A 27,365-nucleotide genomic window follows, 5' to 3' on the forward strand; every position below is an offset into this window, starting at 1 on the left:
CCCAAGGTCACCTCAGAGCCCCCTGTGAGAGAACAGGAACTGTTTCCTTCCTTCCTCACATTCCCTTCCTCAGCCCCTCCCGCCTGACTCATTTCCTCGGGACTGCAAGGGCAGAGCTGGGACTTTCGATGGGATCTGAGGGATTTGGGAGGCCTGGGAGTAGTTCCGGGCAGTGAAGCGTGTGGGTGGAGCGCATGCAGACTCTCTGGTGTGTGCGGGGTGCGGGGAGCGGGATTATGGCTCCCAGAGGACCTGGAAGCAGGTTTGGCACGGAGATATGTCTCCTTTCCATTCCCTACTCCTGAAAAGGGGATCCCAGGTTGTCCCCCAGTGTCCAGGTAGCTCCAGCCACATCAGCAGAGTCAACAGGATGTGCTGTACCATGGCAGATAATCAGTAAGCATCTATTGAAATCGCTGTGTGACCTTAGGTAAGTTATTCAATTTCTCCGGGTCTCAGGGTTTGGGTCTAGAGAATTAGAAGCTTAAAGTCCTATCCTTAGGAGTGAGGGACAGGGACAGATTGTTGTCTCCCAAATTCCACAGGACTGCCACAAGAAAGAGGGATCATATGGATTCCTGTAGCCCAACGAGCAGGATGAAGATGGGTGAAGGAAGGTGGAGGAGTGGGTATAGATTTGGGGTCAATGAAAATGCTGGGCAATGCACTGAGCATAGAGCAGCTCTAGAATGCAAGGGGCTGCCTTAGGAGACAGCTGTCATTGGAGGTAGGCAAGGAGAGACCAGGTGGTCTCATTCTGGGGAATGATGTAGAGATGGTGGGATTGGACTGAATGAGATGTGAAGTCCAACTCAGACAGCTATGATTTCAGTTACCTTCAAAGTCCCTTTGTGCCCAGCATGGTCTTTTGCCATGTTAACAGGTAATGGGGACAGCTCAGCGTGGGAGCTGGGAGACCTGAGGTTAGCCTTCCCTGCATGGCTAACTGTGGTGAGGCCTTGGGTAAGTGGCTCCCTCCCTGGGCTACTGTTCCCTGATCTTTGAAAGGGGAATAATCATCTCTGTCCTGTGGATCTTTCTAAGAACATGGTTATTAAAAAATACTTATAAACTAGGGAATTCCCTACAAATATCGAAGGCTAGCTTTTAAAACAACTTTGTGTGTGTTTTTTCAAAAGTGATACATCTTTATCATAGCAAATATGGAAAATACAGAGCCAAGAAGTGAGTTTAGATGAGGCGTAATTCCACCAGACAGAGACATCCATTGTTAGCAACCTGGCATATCTTCTTACTCACTTCTCTACACATACACACATTTATATAATTTTATCTACCTATCTATCTATCGATCTATCTATCTATCTATCTATCTATCTATCTATCTATCTGCCTATGTAGGCTTCATGCCCAATGTGGGGCTCGAACTCACGACCCTGAGATCAAGAATCGTATGCTCCACCAACTGAGCCAGCCAGGTGCCCTTACATTTATATGATTTTATTTATTTACTTGAGAGAGAGAGAGAGCAGAAGGGAGAGAGAGAGAGAATCTGAAGCAGACTCTGTGCTGAGCACAGAGCCCCACGTGGGGCTCGATCCCACAACCACAAGATCATGACCTGAGCTTAACCGACTGAGCCACCTAGGCGCCTCTATGTTTATATAATTTTAAGCCAAATATTGTGTCAAATAATATATACTATTTTGTGCCCTACTTTTTTTTCTACTTAAGATATTTATATATATGTATGGACGTTGCCTCATATCTTTAAATGTTCTTCTGTAGGTTTAGCCTTAAAAAACCCCTTTGTACTGAAGTTTAATATAGATACAGAAAAGCACATGTATCAAAGGGATCAGCTCACTGAATGTCACAACTCTTCTGTGTACCCAGCACCCAGATCAATAGGACAGGATATTACTGTCCTGTCCACCCCCGGAGGGTGCCCTCAGGTCCCCTCCCCGTCACTACCCACTCCCTAGCTGGGGTTGCAGCTTCATTTACAATTTTTATTTTGAAATCATTATAGGACATTGGGTACGTATTGCCAAACTGCTCTTCAGGAAATTTGTGCCGCAGCTCTCTCTCTCGAGCCGGGCGTGAGACAGCCTATCATCCCACCCTGTCCTCTAAGGAGACACCACCTTCTAGAAACAGAACAACAGGGCAAATGGGATCCCACAGTGTCTTCGTTTGCATATTCTTTTATTACTAAGGGCAATTTTGAGGGGGCAGACGGGAGGATTCTGTGCTCCTAAGTCCTTCCCTCCTTCCCCGTGTCTTCACGCTTAGCAGTTCTTGCCAGGCCAGGGGACCAGGCCCAGAGTTTACTCTCTTCTCTGCCACCGCGTGTATGGCCCTGGACAAACTACATACCTCCTCTCTGACCCTCGGCTTTCTCTTTTGTAAAAGGAGCTAACAATGCCATCCTAGCAACTCACGAGCTTTTTGTTAAGATCAAAATTGCACGGACATGCAATTGCTCTGAAACTTCACACGCTGAAGACGGAAGATAGGCATTACTGATTTTGTTGTTACTTTTAGTTCCTTTTCCTCTGTAATTTCAGGCTGCAGGTCACATTAATTGGTCTTATCAGTGCCCCCGGCTGGGTGGCAATGACATAATGACCCAAGCCCCCCTGGGGTCCCCGCTCGGCTAATGACACAGAGAGTGAAGGTTTATGTACCAGCGCGGTACCAGTACTGCCCAGTCAAACCCAACAGGCCTTGATCCTGGGATATGCGCCCTGAATCTTGGCCTTGGGCAGTGGAGGAAGTCGCTGGTGCTCCCTGAGGCCCCCAGTGTGCCAGGCCATGTGAGGGGGGCTCTGAGGGGTTGGGATCCCCACTGTCTGGTGAGGGACCCGGAGCTCCAGCGTCTCGGCTGGGGTGCTGCATCTCCAAAGGGGCAGGAGCAGCTGGGATGCACAGTGCCCCAGCTCGCCCTGCCTCCCTGATCCCAGAGGCTAAATACTCCCCTGCTGACCTACCTTAGTGCCTGCGTATCCACACACGGCCGGACATTTTTAGTTAAATCTCTGAGGTCCTTGTTAAAGTGCCACGGACATGGGCATGGGACCTGGGACCATGCCGTAGCCTCATCCACAAGTGGCGACGGCCCACGAGATGTCCTTGGGTACGCCTGACACTGAACAAGGCCCCGGGATGGGCAGGGAGGAGGCCTGGACAGGAAAGTCAGAGGACCTGGGTTCAAATCCAGGCCTACTCGACTGGGCAGCTTTGAGCAGGTTACCTAAGAAGGGGAAGAATGAAGGCTTGCGCCCACAGGGCCTTTCTCTGAGGGGGCTTCCCAAACCCGGAGTAACTGCCCTGGGCCAGTAGAACAACCAAGCAGGGGTGACTGGAAGTTGCTCCCGACTGGCCTTGCTCAGGTCGGTGGATTGGGCTGGAGCCCAGATCAGAGCAGGTGGATCCCTGGCCGCAGGACCTCAAGTCCCTTCCAAGGTCCCCACCAAACCCCAGTCTCGGCTACTGTGAGGAAGAGCCAAGGAGGCTGACACTCTAGGATTCTCTGTTTCTGATTCTGTATGGCTAGCATGTTTCCCATCTATGCACTTAGTTTATTTATCAGCTCCAGAGTCAGACAGACTTGCTTTTAAAATCTGAAATCTGGGGGTACCTGGCTTGCTCAGTTGGTGGAGCATGCAACTCGTGATCTCGGGGTCATGAGTTCAAAGCCCCATATCATCGGGCGTAGAGCTTCCTAAAAAAAAAAAAAAAAATCTGAAATCTGTCACTTACCTTCTGTGTGACCTTGGGCTGATCAGGTAATCTCTCCGAGCCTCAGTTTTCTCAGCTGTCAAACATCTTTCTGCATAGTGAGGATAAAGTAAGTCAGTATATAAGCAGCAACTATTCGGAGAATTAAAAAAAATCACCTGAATAAATGTTAGTTTTTAAAGATTGGAAGTTATTTTCCCAGAGGGGAAGATGTGAAGGTAATGCAGTCCTTGGTGATGGCCAACAACCACCGCTGACGCAGACTTCTGCTTGTCCGAGCTCCCCCTCTGCTCTCTCCTCATGGGGATGCCTCAACAGCCCCCCGCGCCCCTGTGCCCCAGGCCTGGGACTAGAGCAGCAACACCAGGAACAGGGGTGTAAGAAAAGGGGGCCAATGGGCGGGGAAAGGCAAGGGGCGTGCTGTTGGCCTGGCCCTCTGGTGGGGACGGCGCTGACAGGTCAGACACAGGGCTTCTGCTCCTGGCTCCACCAGCACATCCATGCTTGCAAGGACCCCCGGTGGCCCCTCCGTCAGATGGGAACTCAAGCTCCAGCCCCGCTTAGGTAGCCATTTGCCACCTTCTACTATAGTCCACAGGAGCCGCCAGGGACAGGGCTGGGGTTGGAACACCCCTGGGTGCCCAGCGGCCAGGGCTGTGGCGTCTTTCTGACAACTGCAGGGCTTCCGAGTGTGGGGGGGGTGGCCCCTGAGCCCTGAGGCCTGCACGCTCATCCCCTGGGCCGCCCGAATCCTTTGAGTCACTCTCTCAGCATCCTGTTGCCTTTGTCCCAGGGTTTTATTATTCTTGTCACCTCTCACCTGCATCTCCTAGAAAATGGGCTTCCCACCAAATGATTTGGCTCCCTGCCAGGGCTAAGCAAGCCCTTCGTGCAGGTCTCTCAGCGAAGTAATTACCTTTGTCCTTTTTTTCTTTTCCTTTTCCTTTTTCTTTTCTTTTCTTTTTGTTTTTGAAGTGGAATCACTCTACGTGGAGTGCGAAGAGGACAGAACTGGGAATAGGGCTTCTGAGTACAAGTCCCAGGTTCTGCCACCTACGCTCTGGGCTTCATTTTCCCCATCTGTGAAACGGGTTAGGTGGCAAGCCCTGCCCTGCTTTCCTCATGGGAAGGTTGTGAAGAGCAAACGAGGTACGGGTGTGAAAGGTAGGCTCTGTGTAAACTCTGAAATGTTGCCCAAACCTGATTATGCAGTAGAATCATCTGGATTTGTTTGTTTTTAACACCTGAAAACTATCACCACCACCATTCATGCACGCGCGCACACACACACACACACACGTTAGAAACTTAGGTAACATTGAAGTGAAATTCTGGTGCATTTGGAAAAAATGAGATTTCTGGGTCTTTCTGGTGAAGTTTTGTGCCGTGTGCCATGCTGCAAGCATGATGGGGCAGGCGCGACAGCCTTCTTTAGTCTTTCTCATGGGGGTTCACAGACCCTCTGTTAGAAGGAGCCCTTGATCTTGGAGGCTATGTTACAGCTGGGGGAGCAGGCTCAGAGGAGGGGGAACTCGCCCTTCGATTGCCAGTAGGGCTGTTGTGGGGGATGGGTGAAGCAGAGCACAGAACTAGTCACCCTGGGGAGAGTCAGAGCAGGGGTGGTTCCCTGTCAAGGAGCTGGAGAGGAGGAGGGGGACACTCACAGGGGACTCCTTCCCCATCCCAGCTTCAGGCAGAAGCACACAGCTGCCACCCGAGGGAGAGAGGAGGGGAGAAGGAAGGGAGGTTCCTACTGCAGGGGAACTGGAAGTCTCAAGAGCTGGTTTCGGCCATGAGCTTGCTGTGCAGCCTTGGGAAAATCACTTAACCTCTCTGGGCCTCCACTTCACGGTCAGTAAAATGGATGCAACAGACACATTTATTGATTTTCAGGAATGTATGGACAAGCAACTATGTGCCAGCCTGGGTGCCAGGGACCCTTTGGGAAGAAAGGTAGGCACAGTTCTTGCCCTCAGTGTAAAGTGTAAGCTGGAAAAATAAACAGAAAATAAATGTGATCACTGTCCCTCTGGAGGGAAGGTGAGGTACCGGGTTGGCGCAGAGGAGGAACATCTAACCTCACCTGGGGAGGGACGTGGCGAGGTGGGGGCATGGACGCTGAGATCAGAAGGGTAAGTGGGAGGTAATCAGGCTGGTGGGTGTGAGGACAGGGAAGCGTTTATTGCCCCCTCCCCCACTCCTTTGAGGGTGATCTTGTCTTTCAAACATGTTAGCGAAGGGAAGTTGTGTGTAGCCACTGCCGAGAGGTCTGCTCAGAGCCGGAGAGAACACTCCCTGCGAGCACCCATCCTGGTCCCTACCCACTTCTCACATGTCCACACATGACGCTGGATTTAGCTGGTGGGTGGGGCAAGTCAAGGGAATTACAGGGTTTGTGTCTGCGTGTGGGGAGAGTATTTTTAAAGCTTGTGCTAAGTATGACTTTGCTCACAGTCTGTGGGAAGAAACAAAAAGCTCCGCCTTTTCCAGGGTCTGCGCGGGGTGGGGGTGGGGGGCTGCATTCCAGAGCAGCGTCCTTCTCATGGCCCCCCGCCTGTGACTGGCCTCACCCCAGCCCTGGTGCCCCTCACGGAAGTCCCGCTGCCTGGAGGAAAGCCGCTGGGGGACAGGGGAGGCCTGTTAGCCGGACAGGGGGTTAGGTCTTTATTCTTCCAGGTCTGAGCTAGCACTGGAGGTGAGACAAGGGGAAGGGCCTGCTTGAGAGGTGCGTCTGTCTGGGGACCTGCAAGTCTTCGGTCTGGGCTGGGGTAAGGGGCTGGGAGGAGAGTGTGAGGCTGAGGGAAGACTGGCCAGGCCCCTGGGAGGCCGTGAGACACACACAGAACAAGAGATGAGCTCACGTGCAGGGCGGCACTTCAAAAACTCGAGAACACCTGGTACATGTGTTTCCTCTCAACTGTGCCTTTCTGCCTGGTACCCCCCACCCCCTACCCAAACTGGCTGTCCTGGAGCCTATGACTTGATTGTTTTGGTTATTTATCACCATGGAAGAACCCACTCCAAAGAATAATGGCTTAGCATAACAATCGTTTTATTTGCTCACGATTCTACAAGCAGGGCTGAGATCCCCTGGCCGGTTCTTCTCCTGCTGATTTTGTTGGGGTCACTGGCCTGTTAAGCTGGGGTCCAAGATTTGCTGGGCTACAGGATGGTTGAGCTTTTCTCTCTCCATATGGCCTATGGCTTCTCTACATGGTCTCACAAGACTCCACATGTGGCAGCTCCCTGCTCCCAAGATTGTGAAAGTGAAACTTACCAGGCCTTCTTAAGATGTAGGAACTGACCCTGAGCCACTTCTATTGTGTTCTGTTGATTAAAGCAAATCTGGATCCAATCGAGATCTGAAAAGAAGGGTGATAATACTAGGAGGTGGGTCGTGGGGGTCATCAATAGAACAGGACATCACACTGGCTGGTAGAGAAGGCTGCACATGCAAGAGAACTTCTCCTTCAACTACCTTCTTTTTTTTTTTTTTTAAGACTTTATTTATTTGACAGAGAGAGACACAACGAGAGAGGGAACACAAGCAGAGGAAGTGGGAGAGAGAGAAGCAGGCTTCCCGCGGAGCAGGGAGCCCGATGTGGGGCTCGATCCCAGGACCCTGGGATCATGACCTGAGCCGAAGGCAGACGCCCAACGACTGAGCCACCCAGGCACCCTCCTTCAACTACCTTCTTTATGGATCTCACGATCTGGCCTCTAGCACCATCGTCTCAGCAACCATCATAATGTAGCCCCTTAAAGTCATTTTTTAGGGTATATCACATTTGAAGACAGCGGTCAGGTACCCCTTGCTCCCCAGTAGTTAGCAAATGCCCTAATTCCCGCACAGACCCTTGTTCATCTCCATAGCTTAAGCCAGAGAATAATGGCGGAATTTTAGGCAGAGTGAGGCTGTCAGGGACAGTGACAAGAGTGGAAGGTTTTCCCTGCATCTCAAATCACAGCAGGTTGGCCATTCCTTCTGTGACCGCCAGACCCGAGGAGGATGGTTAGGAGAATCTTTCCTAAGCACTGTTCCATTACGAGCATTGGGTCAGAAAGAAATTATACAGTGAGGGCAATTTTGAAATGTCCTGGTGCAGAGGGTAGAACCTCCTTTCAGCCAAATTCCTGAGCATAACACCTTCTATGAGGTCACCTGCTGAGAGCCGATGGCCACTGAAGAAACTCTGCCTGAGAGTATTTTGAGTCACAGCATGCTTCTAAGTTTGACAAAGAAAGAATTTCAAGAAAATAGTGTTTTATATTATTTATTATTACTTATTCTATGCCAGGCACTAGTCTAAGTGTTTTGTGACGTTGACTCGCTTACTCCCCACCACAAGCCTGTAAGATAGTTACCAACTCCATTTCACAGATGTGGAAACTGAGGCTCACAGAGAGATTAAAGGGCTTACCCCAGGCCACTTAGCTGTAAGCAGCAAAGCTGGGCTTCAAGCCTGCCTTCACTGACAGTTACGGAGCTTTAAGGGGCCCTGTGTCAGGTCCTTAACCTTATTAGGAAACCTGGCTTTTTGTCTTTCTTCACCTGAGCAGGAGGGCTGATACCTTGAACCATCACTCAACTTTGGAAAATGTTGCTGCTTCTAAGAAGCAACTCGTTAGAGCATTTTTCTTGGCTTGACACTTCTAAAACCATGCTCTCTTTTTCTCTGTCTTCCTGTATCGTGTATATAATAATTACATATACATGTTACACATATATACATGTATATATTGAGAAACATAAAGTGTATTCCTAACTCAGAATATTTTGACTAACAGGTATGCAAAATACAATAAGAAATCACTTTTGGAATTGAACAGGAAACACAGGAAGGATTTCCTGCTTGGCTCAACAAATGCGATTGCATCCATAAATACAGCCACTGGCACTTTAATAAATAAAAGAATAAACACAGGACACGTGACTTCACTGGATGGCCATTTGCTGTTGCCAGATGCTGAGCTATGGACTGACATTAGATACGGATGCATAGAGCAGTTATCACTGCAATTAGCTGTCCGCAAACACTGGTATTTGTTGAGTAATAGTGGATGTTACCGCCACTGGACATTTTCCCTTTATGGATATCAGCCGTTGGTGGGGCTGTCACTGACGGACATTAGGTATCGATAGATATTAGGTATCAGTGAACATTTGCTCTCTCATGAGCATTAGCCAACACAGAACACTGAGCATTGATGCGCAAGGCCCTATTAGCCTATGATGACCTCTACTGTCTTGGTGGACATTAGGTAGGAGCAGAGGGTAGGCCTCTGGCCCAGGCATGCTTGGCGGTCTTGGGCATAGAAGCATCCTGTGAGCTGGTTTGGAAGCAGTTGGTGGGTGCTAGTATCTCAATCTTCATCTGTCCTCTCTGAGAGTCCTTTGGCCATGACAATTTGGGGATGTCAGGGGGTGGTATGATAACACCCATGGAGGGAAATTCCTGGATTTGAAAGAATAATTGGCTCCCAGAGGGATGACATTACATACAAATTTACACAGACTCTTCTGCCATCCTGACCAACACTGGGTGTTTGCCCCTTCCTTCTCTGTAAATGGTGTGATTAAAGCACAACGGGGCTGGCTTCGTGGGCAGTGGGACCTTAGAAGGGCCTTGGGCTTGGTTTAATGCTCTGCTCTTGCCATCTTGACATTCTCAATAATTTTGAATGAGTCTCCTTATTGTCATTTTACACTGGGTCCCACAAATTATCCTGGTCACCTGCCATGCGACCTTGGGCTGATCTCTGGGTCTTAGTCTCCGCATTTGTGAAATAGGGTCACGGGGCCGGGGAGGAGGACTTTGACTTTGATCTTCAGCTTTTCATGCTCAATGATGTAGAACCAGTGGTCTGATTGGAAGTACTTAGAATTGCATAACTTCCCTGATTTATTTTCAACAGAAAAGAGATGGAATCCCAGGTTTTTTTTTCGGTTTCTCAGAGCACCTCTGCTCTCTGACGTGTGGGATCTGCACAGCTGGGCCAGCCACTGAAGTAGGACACGCAAGATTGACTCACCATTGGTCAGATGAAGCCAGGCCCAGGCTGGTATCCTCATCTGTATGGTGACAATATTACCTGGGGCAGTTGTGGTGAGGAGGAAAATGCTATTTGCACACCAAGTGCACGGAACACGTGTCCAGTGAGTGGCAGCTGTATTGTCAGTGGAATGCAAGGAAATGTGTGGGAGCCAGTCTGTGCCATGATGACAAACTGTGCCTCAGTTGTCTGCCCATCCCTAAAACTCAACTGACGTGTGCTGAAGGCCTATTCTACGTTCGGCACCCAGAGCAAAGGTCCTGTGCATTAGAGTATTGTTCTGCAACTCTACAATCCGAAACCTTTATGACATTCTTCAGTCCTGAGTCAGTTATCGAAATATGAGTATAAGACTACCTGATTCTGTAATCTATTTCCTAATTCTGTGGTTCGATGAAGCTGGGACCAAGCATTTATTTGTGCCAGGCACGCACTGTGCTGGATTCTTTACAGACGTTACTTCATTTACGCATACAATCCCGTGGAGGGAGATATTTTCATCCCCCTTCTCCAGGCTCAGAGAGGTAAAGTGATGTGGCCAAAGTCACACAACTGGTTCGTGATGGACCCAAGATGTTTAATTAATCCTTTTCTGTGAACTCTAAAATGGAATCTTTGCGTTCATCTCTGTAATTCTGTAAGGTTCTAATGTCACCATTCTCGGCCCCAGGATCCCAGGAGGGCAGACTGTAGCAGCATGAAGACGGTGTGGCTAGGGGATGGAAGTGCTGGGCAGGTCTGCTTTGGCCTCCAGACGCCCTGGGCCTCGCTCCGCAACGCCTCAGACCGGGGGTGTCTGGCCATGTGCGGCCGCATGGTGGCGCTGCGGGCTGGGAGCCTCTGGAGCGGGGCGTGGATGCTGGGTTAGGTGAGGGCCGCCCGCCCGCGGGGCTTCTCCTCTCCCTAAGGTTCGCAGGAGGCCAGGGCTGCGGGATGTGCGGGGTAATGCCCCCCCAGCAAGCACGGTGTGACGGTCCCATCCTCGCCCACGGAGCTTCACCCCCGCCGCTTTTGCGGATGTGAAGCTGCAGCCCAGGGCAGAGGTGACCTGCCCCAGAACTCCCGTGTCTTCTGCAGGAGGGCCTGGCCTCCCCACCCTGCCTTTAGCACTGCTTTGTCCCCATTTTAAAGACACCTACATTCCATGTCCCCCCAACCCCCCCCCCCCCCACTTCAAGGAGGACTTCGGGAGGGCCCAGCCTCACTGGGTTAAAGTCCCTAGGATCCCTCCCCTGACCCTGCATTTGAAGGCTTTCTTGTCCCAAGGGATGAGGGACGGGTGCACAACCAGTCTGAGGACTGTGAGTGCCGGGCTCTCACCCTGATCCTTACTCCCATATTAACTGATGGGTGATAGCCTCCTGCTCATGGAGCCCAAGCCTGGGGATGGGGGCAGGGGTTAATCGACATGATGGGCAAGCTTCCCAGACATACCTGTAGCCTGAATGTTCTGGGTTCTGTACCATTGTTCACCCATGACCCCCACCTCCTAAGTGTCATCGCCCTCAGTCCAGGTTCACTGTCCTTCTCAGCTCTGTGGACCTGCCTCCTCCAGGAAGCCTTCCTATCCCCACCACAGGGCTCTCACAGCTCCCATGCAGCCTTTATGGTCAGGTATCTTCTGTGTGTCCTTCCCACTCACACCTCAAGAATATGAGTCCCCCGGCACAGAACAGATAGCAGAAAAAAGCTTGTCATTGTCGGTGATGACGCTGATGGATGTTCCCACAGACCTTGGCCAGTTAGAAGGAAAAACTTAGAGAGAGCAGAGGCATTCAGATGAGCTGCAAGCAAGTTCCTGGGGCTGGAAGTACGCAAACGGGAGTTAGGGTACCGCAGCAGTCAAAATGCAAAGCAGGAACCCCGCAGGTACTGCTGGAGCTGGAGCTCGGGAGGGAGGGGAAGGGGGGCCTTAGGGAAAGCTTTCTGAGGAGGTGAGGGAGGAACCGGATCTATTAGAGTGGGAAGGAGTTGAGCGGCAGGGACAGACCAAAGGGCAAGGCCCCTGAGGAACAGCCTGGGCAAAGGCAGAGGTGTGTTCCTGGAGCTGGGGCAGCAGGGAGAGGGGAGATGAGGCGAGACAGGGTACCAGCCACAGGGAAAGGAGCAACCACTCCGAGTAACTGCCTCCCTCGTGTCAGCTCACCGTCCAAATCCCACGAGGCTCCTGGGCTTTTCTGGGAGAACAGGCTGCCCAGGGCCTGGCCCATGGATGCCAGTCAAAGGATGGAAAGAGGGACTCTTTATAGTGTTTATTCAGTCAAGGACCAGTTAGGTGTAGGGTGGGGCAGGTGGGGGAGGACAGAGCTCTCCTTGTCCTGTCGGCATCTCTGTGGGACCAGCCCCCTGAGGCCCAATGGGCCACATACACCCCGGCTTCCACCCCACACCTCCTCCCTCAACGCATCCCCAGGACACAGTATTACAAAAGTTAACAAACGCAATGCTTTTCTTCTTTTTACAAATGACACGTTTCCATCCCCTGCCGGCAGGGGTGGGGGGTGGGGTGGTTGAAGGGACAGTCCATTACAAAGGCAACAACTTTTATAAAACAAAGACTAAGGAAAGAGCCCAGGGCTGGGAAGCTGAGATGCCGCCTGGGGTGGAACATAAACTCTGATGGGGGCACCTGCTTCCTGAAGGATGGGGGAGACAGGCTGTGGAGCTCAGGGCCAGTGGGGGAGGAATCCAGGAGGCCCCTGCGGGTTTCCAGGACTACATCGACTCCTTGCCGAGTCCATGAGAGGCAGTTTACCTCAGGGGTCAATGGATGAATTTCCAGTCTTGACGCCGGGGACCCCACGCCAGAGTGGGAAACTGCTAGGGCTTGGGACTGGCATGCCTGAAGCTTCCAGAGGCTCCACGGTGAACTGACATCATGTGCCACACAGCTGGTTACGGGGCCCAGAGTCCCACCTCCGAGGCCCTTGCCTGTCCTGGGAATGACAGGGAAAGGGTGCACATGGCAGGATGGAGGAACCCAAGAAGGGGACAGAGGGCATGATTTAGAGAAGACAGAAAAGTGCAAAGGGCCTCACTGGGAGGCAGGGTGCTGGGGCCAGCTACGCCTCCGCTCTAGTACCTCAGTTAGCCACATTCCTTCTCTAGACCTTAGTTGCCCCATCCGTCACATGAGGAGGCGCACTTGATTTTTTCTCTAGTCCCTTCCAGGACTAAGGTTCCACTCAGGGTTCTAGAGGAAAAGAAAAGGATGAGGTGGGTCTCATGTGCCCAGAGCAAAGAGGGGGGCTACCTCATAAAAGCGGCCCATGCCCCTGAGTGACTGGACCGTGGGCCCAAGGGGATGCTCAGCCGTGGGCCTGACCTCTGCCCTGTCGCAGCGGCTTCCTTCCAGCCTCCTCCTATCACGGGTCGGGCTGGCCCAGGCCTGAGGGAAGGCACTTTGGGGACAAGTGGGGAAGGACAGCAGGGGACTGCTGTCTGGTTTGGCATCGAAGACCTTCTACTTATGGTTTGGGGGACAACACAGACAGAGGGGCAAGACTTTGCTCCTGGGTGCTGGTCCCAGCTCCAAAGCCTCTCCCCAGGTCCACGGCTCTCTTCCGATGATGCTGCCACAGAGGCCTGCTGGGTCCCCCCAGCCCCCCGGCATTGGCACATGAAAATATAAGTTACCCAGGACCTGAGGGAGCCCAGGGCAGCAGTTCATTATGTGGCCCCAGGCTACGCCATTTGTCACAAAGTGTCGGGGCCCTTAGCAGCCGATTCCCGGGTGTCTACGCAGTGCAGGGCCACCTTGGGGCTGGAGCCAGGCTGCCGAGGGTAGGTGCCCTCCCACACGAGCCGCCGGCAGCGCACAGCCTGGCCCACGCTGATGCTCTGCAGTGCTGGCAGGTGGAGGAGCAACGTCTCGGGCAGAGGCACCAGGCCCGTGCCCGACAGGTCCAGCTCCTGCAGGGAGCCCAGGCCTGAGAATACCTCGGCTCCTGCCCACTTGAGCTTCGGGTTGCCTGACAGGTCCAAGACCTGCAAGCTCTGCAGCTCACGGAAGCCATGGGGCGCCAGCTGGGGGAGACCTTGCAGGCTGCCCAGGGACAGGTGCGTAAGGCCCGCCAGCCCCCGGAAGGCGCCCGGGCCAACGGTGGCCAGCGGATTCCCATCCAGGCTCAGGTAGCGTAGGGGCAAGTCCCGGAGGTCGGGGACGGCGCGGAGCCGGTTCCAGGCCAGGTTCAGGCTCTGGATGGTGGGCGTGGGCAGGCCGGCCCCCGCAGGGTGCGGCGCGAGGCGGTGGATGAGGTTGTGGGAGAGGTCCACGTGCAGCGCCCGGGCCTGGCTGTGGGTGCTGAAGGCGGACACCGAGACCTCCCGCAGCCGGTTGTGGCTGAGATTCACGTCGCTCAGGGGTGAGCTGGTGAAGCTCTCGGCCGGCAGAGCTGCCAGGCCGTTGTGGCTGATGTCAAGCGACTCCAGGTAGCGGAGGCGGGAGAAGGCGGTGGGCGAGAGGCTGGTGAGCAGGTTGCGGCTAAGATCCAGACCGGCCAGCGTGGTGTAGCCCGGCCCGGCCAGCACCGACTCGTTCACGGTCTCTAGCCGGTTGGAGGACAGGTCCAGGTGCGCTGTGTCCAGAGGGATGGGCACGGGCATGATGTGGGGGCCCAGGCCACTGCAATCCACGCGGGTCAGGCTGAAGCTGTCAAAGAGGCCGAAGGTCTCCACCTCGCACTGGCATCCGGGGAAGCATGGCCGGGTGCTCTGGGCCCCGCTCACAGCCAGCAACAGCAGCAGGGGCAGCAGCAGGGGCCACGGCATGGTGGGGGCTGGAAAGAGAGCCACAGGTGAGGGACGGCAGCAGGCACCCCATACCAGACGGTTCTCGCCCGACCACAGAAGCCACGAGCCGGTGCGTCTAGGCAGAGCTGAATGCTGCCACCACCGGTCCTGTCCTCCCGGGATGCTTCCCCCGAACACTCTTCCTCATATAATTCCTGCTCCCCGCTCCTCCCTGGCCTTAGTCTCTCTATCTGTGTGGTGGAGGGGTTAGGCCACGTGAGGGGAGCAGCCGAACGCTTTCTTAAAAAAAAAGATCAGCGGGTAAAAAGCAGGCATGCTCTGGCTGATGTGAGGGTGGGGACTTGGAACCTTCCAGGCCTGCTTAAGACCCTGCTGGAAACCTCCTGGCCTGGATGGGTCTTTGGCTGGCCTCTCCCGCTGATGGGCTAGGGTGCTCCACCCGCCTCGGCTGAGAAAGTGCTGGGTGCTGCGGACTGCGCTACCTGCCTCCCAGCGCGGTCCTACTTAACCCTCACAATGACAGAAACTGCAAGGTAGCTGTTTCTGTTGCCGCTTCACGAAGAGGGAACTGAGATGTAGAAGGTTCAGAAAGCTATGCACGGCCACACGTACGGGGGGAAGGACCGGGATGGAGTACAGAGAAGCATGACTCACTGTCATGGTGTGGCGGTGGCTGAGCCATGTCTGAGACCCACACTCCAACCCCCAAGACTGAAGCCTCTCCCTGCAAGGGGGGCCCCGCAGTGACCATCCCCACCCTACCCCTTTTGTGGATAACAACATTTCAGTCCCCAGTCTGGAGCCCCCTCCCTGGCCTGGCCTCCAGAGGCAGGATCCTTATTCCAGCTGGGGACCCTGTGTCTAGACGTCCAGATGGGCTCTGGGACAGCTGTCCCAAGCCCCTTCCCCCTTCCCTGTCCCCACCCACAGCTGATACAGCTATTACCCCTTGTTGGCCCTTTCTTTGGCGGAGGGCAGGCAGCTAGGCTGGTTCCTTCATTATACGGATGAAGAACTAGAGGCTCAGAGAGGAACAGGGTTTTTTTCCAAACTAGTAAAAGCAGAGCAGGATCAGAACCTAGGCCTGTTCAATCCCAATTCCCCTCTTTTCATCTGCTTTCTCCAGCAGGACTGGTGAAGTAGACAGCGGAGACAGGCCCAAGAGGGGCTTTTCCCACTGACACATGCTATAACACAAGCCACTTCCCTCCCTGGCCTCAGTTTCCCTCCCCGTACAATTATAACAGTAGCTGCCAGCGATGCCAGGCACTCTGTGTATGTTGTCACATTCATTCCTCACTCCCACCCACACCCGTGTGACCCAAAGCCTAGTTCATGCCCACTGCAGCTCCGAGGACAGAGGTGCTGAGGAGGGAAGGGCTCGCAGGGGGATGAGAGAGGGCTGAGTAGTGAAAGCCTCTCAGTCTGCGGTTACCCACTCCTGCCACACAGCGGCCACTCCGCCCAGGGCACAGAAGGCACCCAGCCCCACCCCAGCAGGTCTCTTCTTCTGGGGTGGCCCTGCCCTGCCCTCCTGCCCAGTCTTCCCACACCCATCCCTCCCACTGGCCCTCAGGGAGGGGGCAGCAGGATAGCATTACTAGCCCTACATGGAACTTTAAAGGGGCAGCCATCTGATCTGCACTCTGGCTCTGCGCAGGGGCAGTGAGAAGTGGGGCTCTTCTTTCCGTCCCTGCTACGTGGGCCTCTCTTCTCCCACCCCTTTCTTTTGTAGAGTCCAATTTGAGGATTAAACCGGGCCCAGGTGCATCCTGGGCTTGGGCCCCAACTGACGCAGGACAGAGTGTTCCAACGTCTGGAACCAAAAGGAAAATATTGAGTTGCTCCAGGCCCCCTTTGTTCTGCTGGGTGAGCTTCTCACCACAGGGGTTCATTACCACTCACCCCACCTTCCCTGCCAAACTGATCTGCCCATACGCACCCTTCCTGGGGTTTAAACAAACACTACACACACACACAAAGGCCCCAAGGTTGCCCTGTGGTTCCCAAAGGTGATTATACAATGTGCCTATTAAATGCCAGATGGCCCCTCGTGAGCTCCTGCTTATGTAACCGGCAGCCCGAAAGCTGCCCAAACCCTCTCCCCTAGAGCAGGGGCCTCTGACCGCGCTCCCCAGGCCTCCGCCTGTCCTCTGTACCGCAAGGCAGTCATTCCTGCCCCACCCTCTTCACATGAGGTGATTCAACTCCCACCAAAGTGCAACGCAAACTGTGAAGAGCTGGGCACGAATGCGAGGTGGTCATTACCAGGCCACTGGGGACAGGACAGCTGACATAAAGGGAGCACGAGTATAGACCGAGATCCACCTGCATAACTGCGCTTGTGGGTGCTCTCTGAGCACCCTGGACAAGGTGCCCCCCCCCGTCAGCCCCACAACGGCCACCTCTGCCAGGGGCCCCATTCTGTGCCAGGCCTGGACATTCCCAGGGGCAAGTGCTGACGGGGACAGTCCAAACCAGTCCCCACGATGGGCCAATGCTGGACCCACATTCTCTCCCACATCTGCAGCCACTCCAGGAGGTCTGCAGTCTTAGGCCTGTTTTAGAGGAAACGGAGAATGAGAACTGAACTCAGGCCTTGGTAACCTCCTAACTGGTTCGGTTCAAGTGGAACACGCACTTCTGTCCTTTGCTGGGAAAGGAAGAGGGAAGCGTCCAGAGAGCTCAGGCCCGGTGCCACGGTCTTTAATACTCAGTGGCTCCGGGGCTTTGGTGAGCTCGCAGCAGAGCCCAGAGGCCTCTCCGGGGTGTCCCGGGCAGTCGAGAGAAAGGAGAAACCCCCGAGGTGCCTTACAACTTCGGAGGTGTGGGCCGATGTCTGAGAGTCAGTGGCCCTGTCCTGCCCAGAGGAGACCCCCCTGGGGTAACATCAGGAGGGGTGCCTTTGTAGGAGTGTGTCAGAGATGCTAGGGCCCGGCCCTCGCACAAGGTTCAGGAGCCAAGGGGAAGGCAGAATTTTCTCAGGGGGAGACTGAGGGAAGATAAAGAATATTTGGGCCAGGGGCGCGGCTCTTTATAGTTCACAAAAGGCCTTTGCTCATTGGATGCCACGAGGGCCGCAGAGCGGGGCTGCCACCTGGCACTGGAGTGATGAGGAGCCTGTGACCCATTGTGCAGTGTCTTGTCCCCAGCCTCCCAGCGAGGGGGTGGCGGCCCATGTTCAGGCTCTGTTCTCCTGATTCCAGGCTAGGGCTTCCCAGCCCACTCAGAATGGCTGTTGAAGTCTCTTAGGGATTTTATGGAGTCCATAAAAATCATGCTCAGAAAAGTCTGCAGCCTCATAGAGGGGGCTGATGCCATAATGGTAGGTATCATAAGGATAAATTGCATGTCTAGGAAAATTATAACTATGCATTAAAAAAAAAAAAAAAAAAACCACAACAACCAACCCAAATCCTAATTTTGGAGTCTAGAAAAAAATATATCCATGCAACAGTTTTTCTTTAGATGGTAGAACTTTGAGTGATTTAAACATGTTTTAATCTCCTTTTCTCCCATTTCCTCTCTTACAGGAGAAGTATATATAAAACACACTGACAAACACACTAACAGAGCCTCCTAAAAGACCATGGCCATCTCTGCTTTCTCTGCTCTTGGCTAGCCACGATCCGAGCCTCAGTTTCCCCATCTGTAAAATGGAGATGTGAATAGCCAGCTCATGGGACTGTGGTGAAGACGAAATAGAATGGTGGCGGTGAGACCTCTGGCAGGCTTCCTAGCACATGGGAAGATGCCAGTGTGGGCTACCCTGCCTTCCCCCACAGACTGGGAGCTGGTGGGTGGGGGCCAGCGGGCGGGCCTGACCCATCTCTCTTCCTCCTTCCTTTGGCACACATGTAGGAAACATGTCAAAGCTCTTATCGGCACCCTCTGGGAGAGCAGTTCTTTCCTGGGAGGCACACTGTTTCCACAGAGCTGCTGGATCTGTGAAGGGATGAGTAATGTTGAGTTCCCCTTGACAGAAACCACCAGCTTCAGCTCCGTGGAGAGGAAAGGCCTTCACAGAGAGCCAGAATCCTTGGACACTAACTTGCAGTGTGAACCAGGCAAGTCACTTTACCTTTCTGGACCGGTTCCTTAAACTGAATCTATGAATCTGGGATGGTAATGATGGTCCCATCGGCCTCAGAGGGGACAGGTGTGAAGATGAGACTGGGAAGCTGATTATTCCCACTGAGAAATGAGGCCCTGGGGGGTGGAGGCCTCGTGATGGAAAGATGGCACCTTTTAATCTGACCTGTAGCCATATCCACTGTGGAGGTCATTGCTCAATCACAGCACTGCTTCCTGGGGAACCTGCACAGGGCCTCGGAGCTTTTCCTGACATGGTGGTTTGGAGGCCTCTGCCCACTGGTCAGGGGTGGCCCTCCGGATGAGAACTGTCATTCTGGGATCAATTCCCTGCTCTGAAGAAGCTGTGATCCTGGGAACTGGAGCCAAACCAGGCAACTCGGGGAAACGACTTCCTCTCTCTCAGCCTGTTTCCTCACCTAAAACGGAGACAACAACCCCTTCCTCAAGGGATCACTGTGAGGACCTGAGACCACAGGGCCAGGAGCTGACAGAGTGCAGCTGATGAGTGCTGGTGCCTCTCCTCAGCTGTAGGGTAGAAGGAGCCCCCTGAGGGCCCTCCCCCATCCCCTTCTCCACTCTCTGGGGGCTGAGGGGGAGGCGACAGGATGACTGTGTGTGGTGACAAGACAGACCCTGGAGGACAGTCAGGAGCCCCAGCCTGGTCTGCTCACACCCGTGGACAAGTCCCCTCTCCTCTCTGCGCCTCAGCTCCTCTGGCTTCACAGTGAGAGGTTTAGCCCAGACCCTGCAGCTCCAGCGTCTCAGGAGGGCAACACGTACCAGAAACATTTACTGAATCTCTACTGAGTGCAGGGCGACGTGCAAGGCCATGGGAGGTGCATGTTGGGCGGGGGTGGGGGGGCCAGGCCCCTGTCCTCGTGAGGCTTACAGACCAGCAGTGGGGACAGGAGAGCAAGTCGGATCAAGACTGCTAACACCTGCCTTGTACCCAGAAGAACAGGACTCCAGTGCCCAGCGTACCACCATCTGTGTGACCTTCACGGTTTTCTTTCTTTCTTTGAGCCTCGGTTTTCTCATCTGTAACAGTACGGACTCTGCCCCCCTCTGGGACCTGGGATCTACCCTGGGGAGGAAGGGAAAGGCAGACATGTGGCCATCATCGAAGGCAAGGGAGGAAAGGGATCTTTGGCCCAAGATGTATCACTTCCTTTCCAAACCCCAGCCTGCAGATAAAAGACACTGGTCAGCCAGCCTACAGAACACAGGGGCTTAGAAACTACCCATCCTGGGTTGGGGGGACATAGCATAAGGTCCTCTGGGCAGGGGCCAGGAGTTATTCCTTGGTGGGACCACTGTGGCTCTAAGGAACGTTGGGCGATGGTCTGTGAGGTCAGAAGACAAAGCCGCGTGGCTATTTCCTAACAGACTCCAGGCAGCATTCCCTCCCGTGTCAGCGAGAGCCTGCTCAGACAGCCCCCAGGACAGGTGTGGCCACATCACTCCCCTTCTCAAAACCCTCCCAACCTCTCCTCTTACCTACAGACATCAAGTTCACCGTGGCACAGAGGCACGCTGTCCCCAAGGTCCTCCCTCCCCCAGCTGAGCCCCCGTCTTGACCTGAACCTACAGTGGGGAGCTCTGAACAACTCTTGGCCCTTGCTCACACTTCCTCAAACTCAGAGAGTTTAGGGTGGGGAACTGGAAGGTCCCCCAGAGATCACCGGTAACTGAGGCCCAGAGGGGGCAGTGACAAGGAAACGGCAGAGCAGGGCCCAGGACCCGGGTCCCGGTGCCTGACTGCGACCAGTGGCACGCCTGCGGAACAAAGTTGTTCTGTCCACTCGGGCCCCAGAGCCGGTCTCCTGGCCTGGGCCTCTCACGCCGTCTGCGAGCCTCCTTCGGCTGCATACTCACTACATCCTCTCCTGTGATTTACCTGCCTGTCTCCTGACTTCAAGTGTGAGCGGCTTGGGGCAGTGACTCTGCCTTCTTCACCTGTCCATCCCTCCCCTGCGCTGGTGTCCGAGCCAGGCCTGGAGGCCATGGCAGACCCTGTCGGGTGAAGGAACAGGCCTGCTGGACTCAGACCCAGGTGTAAGGCCAGCCCCGCGCCTGCGTGCCTGAGGCAAGTGTCAACCTTCTTGGGTCTCAGTGTTCTCAACAGGGGCAACGACGCAGAGTTGGTCAAAGCATTATGGGAGAGCGTGCGAAACACTCGGCTCCATGTCTGCCACATGCTAAGTGTTCCATGCGTGGTAGTCGATGACGGCGATGACTTACGAAGCTTCCAGAAGGCAATGACCGTGTTGCTCTTCTTTATGTTCCTCCCTACCCAAGGACCCAGCACAGCGCCAGGCACCCGGCAGGTCTGTGACTGCTTGTACTGACGTTCTCTGGACAGTGTGCTGGTGTGCTGGCCAGGGCCCAAACTCCCTCCTCCTTCTCTGAGACCCATCTAGAGCTCGGCGTTCTGGCTTAGGCCTTCCTGGCCCCAGCTGCCTGCCCCTGGTGCCGCATCACAGCATTTCTGGGCCAAAGATTTGCCGGCTCCTCACCACAACTTCAAGAGGGAGCCCCTGGCACAGGAATGAGGTGGGCAGGAGGCTGAGCCTTGGGCTGGACCAGGGCCCCTGCCCCCACCCGAGACAGGCCGCTCGGAGCTGAGCTGCCTCCCACCCTGCTCCCTCCGCCATGAGCTCACTTGAGCTGATGCCAACGAAATCCCCAAGTGGAAATTCCACGAACACCCGGCCGCCCCCGCTCCCACCACCACTTAGCTCTGGAAACGCAAGGCAAAAAGAATTTCAGGGCCTTGAGGGCTGACTCTCCCAACAGAATCGCTAATGCCACACATCTGTACAAACACGTCAGCTCACCGCGCACCTTCTGTATCACCATCTCGTTTCTGCCTCATCACAGTCCTTGACCACGGGGATTACTGTCCCTATTTTGCAGACGAGACTGACATTACTCAGCTGGGTGGTAGAGGAACCAAGTCTCAAAACCAGATGACTGAGTTCCAAATCCCTCCTCCTACCGCTGGGACTCAACTTACAAACGGGCCCGTGTGGGTGACGGCTAGAGCTGATCATGCTGGAGTGTAATTACATTTACCTGTCTGCCCTGTGAGCAGGGATGGGGTCAGACTGCTCTTTATGCCCTTGGAGCTGAGCACTGGGTTGGCACAGAGCGTGAAGATGTATCAGGCATTCAGAACGCTACCACTTCACCAAAGGACACCTCTTAACCTTTCCATGCCTCAGCTGTGATCTGTTCAGTCACCCCGCAAGATCAGATGGTTAGGTGGCCCTGTGTCTATCTTACAGCTACGTGAAGAGACCCAGAGAGGTTCGGTGACCTGTCCAGAGTCACACAGCCTGTGAGGACAGGGGCTGGACTCAGGATCCAGGTACTCTGACACCCAGTGCCTGGCCTCCTCTGACATTATCGCTGGTGCAGTTGGGCCCAGCAACCTTGGCCGAGGAGGATGATCTACAGGGAAATGGGCAAGGCTCCTAAGACTATTTCCTCCGTCTGGCGTGTCTTCTTCCTGAAGCTTGCTGAGATCCCTTCGGTGGAAGGCAGCGTGTGTAGACTCACAGGGAGGCAGTTTGGGGCAGAGGAATGCGTTTTGCAGCCAGGCAGACCAGGCGCCAACCCCAGAGTGCATCTCCTGCCAGGAGGCTTGCGTGGGCCCCCACCCCTGAGTCTGAGCCTTCCTCTGTACCAGGATGAGAATTCTGGTATTGCTCCCAGCAGGTCACTGGATGATTATACAAGGTAAGATGAAGACTCAGTCCCAGGCCTGGCACGTATTGGTGCTCACTGCATGTGGGTTCCTGTCCCCTAAAGGCTGCTTTCAGGGGCCAGGAAAGAAAAAGGAGCTGCGACACCAGCAGATCTGAAGGTGAGGCAGGGGCAGAGTTTAAAGAATCTAAGATGCACCTGGGAGCCTTGGATTCTTTCCTGAGGCACCGTCCAGGGCCCTTCCTGGGCTACAAATGCTGACTAGGATTTAGCAGGGAATTGGAAAGGGGGTTTTGGAAAGGTTGCAGAAGCCAAAGTAGGCTGAAGCAGGTGTGTCACCTATGACAGAATGAGGACAGAATGAGAATCGGGTAGGTGGGTCACCATCTTCCCCTCTTTCACCCCCCAAGCCAGGCAGTGACCTCGCCCTGCCCAGGTTCAGCTCAGGAGGCGTCCTGGCCTGGACTGCTGTAACAGCCTTGTTCCTAGCCCCCTGCCTCCAACTGTCAGCCTTACTGGGCACCACAGTACAATCCCAACAGAAGAATAGGACCTACCATTGCTCCCACTTAAAACCCATCCTACAAAGATGGCTTGCCAGACTAGAAGCCCATTTTGCTTCCAGGGCCCCATGTCTTTGCACAGGCTGCTCCCTCTGACGAAGACGACAGAGATGCCCTTCTTTTCTTTGACCATGCATCGTCCCCCTAGGCTCCCATGGCCTCTGGGTTGCTCACATCAAAGTATGATACACTTTGTGGTTTGTGACCATCTTTGGATCTGTGTCCTGCTCATCTCCTGTGTGGGGCCTGGCCACGTGAAAGGGGATAAACCAGATGAATGAAATGTCCTGGACACAAAGCTTCCTCCTGCTTGGTGAGGACAACAGTGGCCCAAGCTTGCAGGAGACTTCGGGCTTTGCCAGGTGGTGAAATCAGGTTTAGGACCACAGTTGAAGCTGTCTCTGCTTTCTGTTGTCAGTGCAATCCCACACCACAGGCACACCACAAACCTCGTCTCATTTCGTTAGCACATGTAATTCATCATCTTATTTGGCATTCACCACAGATCAGTGAGACAGGAATTACTACTGTTTGCAACTGAAGGATGAGAAGACTGAGAATCAGAGGTAAAGTTACTTGGCCAAGGTCACAGAGCTAGGAAGCGACGGAGAGGGTAAAATCTAGGTTCTTGACTCTAACTCTGCCTGCAGATTGGTCTCCCAGTCTCCAGCACCGCCCACAAGCCAGAGGAAGTTTTCTTGGAATTACCAATCCCACGCTATTATGCCTGCTTAAACCCACCAGCAGCTCTCCACGACCTGCAGATTCAAATCCCAGCTCCTAGGCCCGGCATTCAAGGCCCTCATATCTGCCCCCTCCCTTCCCTCCCAGGGGAATTCCAATTCTCACCCCATCCCAACACCCACCTTGCATTGAGTCCACAGTGCTGACCACCTCTGTGCTGTTACCAGAATACACAGCCATGCAGGCTGTCCCCTCGGTGGGAGACACTTCCTGCTTACCCCTGCTGCTGCATTCCAGCCTTCCCTTCCCGGGATAAAGGGGCTCCAGGCCCACCTCACCTCATCCCTCCCTAACTTCAAAGCCACCTCCCCTCCCCCCATTCAATACAGCAAATTACTGCCTGGGGAAAGCTCGAGACAGAATGGAGGTGTGACAGAATGGAGGTGCGTGTCAAACATCAAAGTGTTTCCAGGTTCTGTGGTCTCAAGCAGTCAGCCACAACAGAAAGGGAGGGGTGAAGTTGTCAACACCTTCCTTTCCAGAAGGGAAACTGAGGCTGAGAAAGGAAAGCGCCAATGTCTGCCTCCTTCCCAGATGAGTGGCTTGTGGCCCTCCTTCACATCTGCAGCATCCTCAAAACTCTAGGTTAAAGACTGGGTGGAGGGGGTTGGGGGGGGCAGGGGAGGGAAGGTGTTAGGGCTGTATTTCTGAGACTCAGGATCAAAGGCGCAGGAGGCTTCCACTGAGCGCTCCCTCTCGGGTCAGACCTAGGCTCCGCAAGTCTGGACTTATCTGAAGGGTAGAGCAGGCAGGAAGGAGGATGGGGAAGTTCCTGAGTCACCTCCTCGTCCCGGCCAAGTGTGGGCGGCACCGCTCTCAGGCCGAAGCCCGCAGCGCGGGTAATCCCGACTGCACGCTCGGCGCCCAGAGGGAGTTCTCTCGCCCCCATCCAGAGCAGGGCGACCGCGACTCCGCGAGGCTGAGCAACTCGCCCAGGGCCGGACTGGGGGCCCGTGGCCGTCCCATTGGGAACCAGTAGGTGCCGGGATCCCAGAAGCCGTCGCCTCCCCACCTACCGGATCGGAGGGCTGGTCCCCCCATCCCCCGGGGGCGGGACGCCAGCGGAGAGCGGATCTCAAAGCGGAGCCGGGGGTTGGGGCCGGCCTCTCGCCAAGCAGACACGTCTCTCTCGGTCACATACACTCCCTCGGAGAAGCGCCCGGCGGGCAACACCGGCTGCCGTCTCCTCTCCTGTCTCCAGCCCCCACGCCGGGGCCCAGGACTGGCCGCTTACCTCTCTTCTCCTAGCTGGGTCGGCTGGGGTGTCCCGCACGCCCCGCCCAGCCGTGGCCTGGGCGAGTCCCCCAGCGCGGCTGACCCCCGCCCCCATCCTATCCCATCCCCTCGCGGCTCTAAGAACCCCAGGAGGCGAAGGAGGGGCGGGCAGCCAGCGCCCCGGCCCCGGCTGCAGCGGGAGGAGGACGGGGGCTGTTGCCAGAGGAACCAGGAGAAAAGTTTGAAGTCAAGTCGGGGGCCTGGGTGGACAGCAGGGGAGCGAGGAGTTGGGGCGGTGTCTGGCTCTCGGCGCGCACACACTCCACGGACATCCAACCCAGACACGTCAACAGGCACAGATCACGTACACGGACACACGACGATGAGCCCACCCACACCCACAACCAAATGCGGGCCCACAAAACGTGGACATAGGCACTAAACAGCCAGACAAAGCCACGGACACACAAAGGCTCAGGCAGATGCACGTCCCCGGATCCAAATCTACAAAGACCCACAAACGCGTGATGCACGTGTCCGCACAAAGACCCCAGAGGCGCCGGCCCCCGGCCCGCGTCCAGAGCCTTTGTCTCCTGGAAGCCCTCACCCCTTGGTACGTGTTTCCTACCCCGGCCCAGCGCCAGGCACCCCGCAGCCGCTGCCGACGCCCTGGATCCAGGAAAAGTTGAGGGGCCCGGGGCCCGCCCCCAGAGTCCAGCACCGCCCGCCCGCCGGATGGGGCGGCGAGGTTGGGGTCGGCGGCTCCGGACCTTCGCCCTCGGCGCGACTCCCGCTCCGCCCGGGACCCACACCCACCTGGAAGCCTGCACCGCAGCCGCCTCGGCGCGCTCACAGAGGCGGCCCGGCCGCGGGCTCTCCGGCCGGCGCTTTTCTCCGCGCGGCGCGGCCCGCCCCCCGGCCCCCGGCCGCCGCTGGGAGCCCCCCGCCCCCGCCTGCCCGGCGCCCAGTGGCGGCTCGGGCCCGCCGCCCGACGACCTAGGGAGTGTCGCCAAAGTGCCGGCTTTCCCGGCGCGCGCCCGCCCCGCCCCCCGCCCCCCGCCCGCCTGCGGAGCCCTAGCGAGCCCGGGTTCCACCCTAGGGAGCGTCTCAAAAGTGCGCACGCAGCTCCCGCCCACTCCAGTCGGCCTCGCTCCCAGCTTCCTGCAACCCGGATCCCTGCCCCCTTCCCCAGAGCGCCTGAGCAACCTCAGCAGATGGCCGCACGGCCGGGAACATCTGGAGGTCGCAAGAGTGCGTGTGTGCGTGTGTGCGTGTGTGTGTGTGCGCGCGCGCGAGCCAAAGAGAGGGTGGGGGAACGTTAGTAAGAAAGAGATTGGGTGGGTAAGGGTTCCCTCTTCTCGAGTTCATCCTCTCGTTTTTTTAAATGAGTGAAAGAGGTCCAGAGACATTGGTGAGAAGTAGACCAGGAATCTGAAACTGAGCAAGACTGGCTCAAAGACGAACCCGCAGAGGGGAGAGAGACAGGCTTGGGCAGAAAAACTAGCAGGAGAGGAGAGGGAAAGCAGCAGACTTATTTGCTCTGAAGGGAACCGTGGACTCTGGTTGGATTTCTAAGGGAAACTGCGTGTGTGACTAGGCACCACTTATTCCTCTGCAGCTCATCCTCTCTTCACCCCTCTTTATGTTTATAAGGTCAGGAAGACATCCCCCCCCAAAAAAACCTTTAAAAAACGGGGATTGGGAGAGAAATTGCCTGGTGGATGCATTCCCAATGTGGGGCTTGCGTGAGTTTGAGCCTCCCAGTCTACACACCTAGACAGGGGTAGGGGGCAGTTGTCAGGCAGCCCAGAGCTATCTGGCCCAGGGCTGGAGGGAGGCTTTGGTCTTGAACCCTGGACCTGCCAGGAACCCCCTGTTGTGGAGAGGGCCTCGGTGCAGAGATTGGGCAGTGTTCACCCTGCAGTGGCCCAGATTTGCATTCCCAGTCTTTTTGCTTCTTATTTCTTTATTACCTTTTTTTTTTTTAATTAGAAAAAAAATTTTGCTTGGGCTTGTGTGTATGTGTCTGCCTGTCTACCTGGAAGGAGGGAGGTATGTAGAGGGATGGGGAAGGAGGAGTGGGGGCCACTACCCCAGCCTCAGGGCAGCAAAATTGAATCTGCTACACGGAACCAAGGTGCTTTTGCAAGTCCTCCCCTGCACCCAGTGACCGTGCAGGTCCTGCAGACGGTGCTCGCCTGGGCTGAGACCCCCAGACCCTGCCCGTTAGGGAGGTGAGGGGAGAAGGCTGGGAGCCTGGTCTTCTCAGTGTGGGACGGGAAGAGCTCTCCTGTCTCCTCTGCCTCTGGCCCTTGTCCTCCCCCAATTAGAAACCCAGCTGCCAGAACTGGGAGGCCAGAGGGCCAAGCAGCCAGACTTCTCATCAGTCTTTGAAATTGTACCCCAGGCTCCTTTGCATCCAGTCACCTCCTCACAGTCGAGCTCATAATAAATGGGCCGCTGAGATTCAACTCTGCACCCCGTAATCGTTCTCTGTGCAGCCTGGTGCCCTCAGGAGGAGATGGAGCC

The 27,365-nt window shown here is 55.2% G+C and overlaps 1 protein-coding gene and 1 long non-coding RNA gene across 6 annotated transcripts; one reads left to right on the forward strand and one right to left on the reverse strand.

Annotated features, from left to right (window-relative positions):
* The first annotated feature begins 126 nt into the window (after window positions 1–126).
* LOC123857540 (uncharacterized) lies at window positions 127–10,484 on the forward strand. The gene is made up of 5 exons (XR_006793880.3): window positions 127–430; window positions 884–963; window positions 4,681–4,869; window positions 5,599–5,658; window positions 7,206–10,484. It is a non-coding gene; the product is annotated as an uncharacterized LOC123857540 (long non-coding RNA).
* A 1,512-nt stretch (window positions 10,485–11,996) lies between these two features.
* TSKU (tsukushi, small leucine rich proteoglycan) lies at window positions 11,997–25,786 on the reverse strand. Of its 5 annotated transcripts, none has more exons than XM_064576893.1 (2): window positions 25,653–25,786; window positions 11,997–14,537 (listed from the first exon to the last, which is right to left on the reverse strand). In XM_064576893.1, exon 2 carries the CDS (start codon window positions 14,527–14,529, stop codon window positions 13,456–13,458), a length of 1,074 nt encoding a protein of 357 aa, XP_064432963.1. In that variant the 5' UTR covers window positions 14,530–14,537; window positions 25,653–25,786; the 3' UTR covers window positions 11,997–13,455. The 5 variants fall into 5 exon arrangements, with proteins under 5 accessions (XP_064432963.1, XP_054368115.1, XP_064432964.1 ...); XM_054512140.2 differs by lacking the exon at window positions 25,653–25,786 and adding an exon at window positions 25,465–25,597; XM_064576894.1 differs by lacking the exon at window positions 25,653–25,786 and adding an exon at window positions 25,444–25,564.
* Window positions 25,787–27,365: the final 1,579 nt, after the last annotated feature.

This window comes from Mirounga angustirostris, unplaced genomic scaffold, assembly GCF_029215605.1.
Source record: "Mirounga angustirostris isolate CCGP_5_RB_7025 unplaced genomic scaffold, mMirAng1.0.hap1 SCAF_13, whole genome shotgun sequence".
Lineage (NCBI taxonomy): Eukaryota > Metazoa > Chordata > Mammalia > Carnivora > Phocidae > Mirounga > Mirounga angustirostris.

What these genes read in the sequence shown, in the direction of transcription:
- TSKU (XM_045894481.3), bottom strand. Translation starts at nt 24,662, where the DNA reads ATGGGGGGACCAGCCCTCCGATCCG. An exon ending in GGGACCAGCCCTCCGATCCG is followed by an intron (nt 14,538 to 24,637) that starts GTAGGTGGGGAG and finishes CTCTCTTTCCAG; the next exon opens with CCCCCACCATGCCGTGGCCC.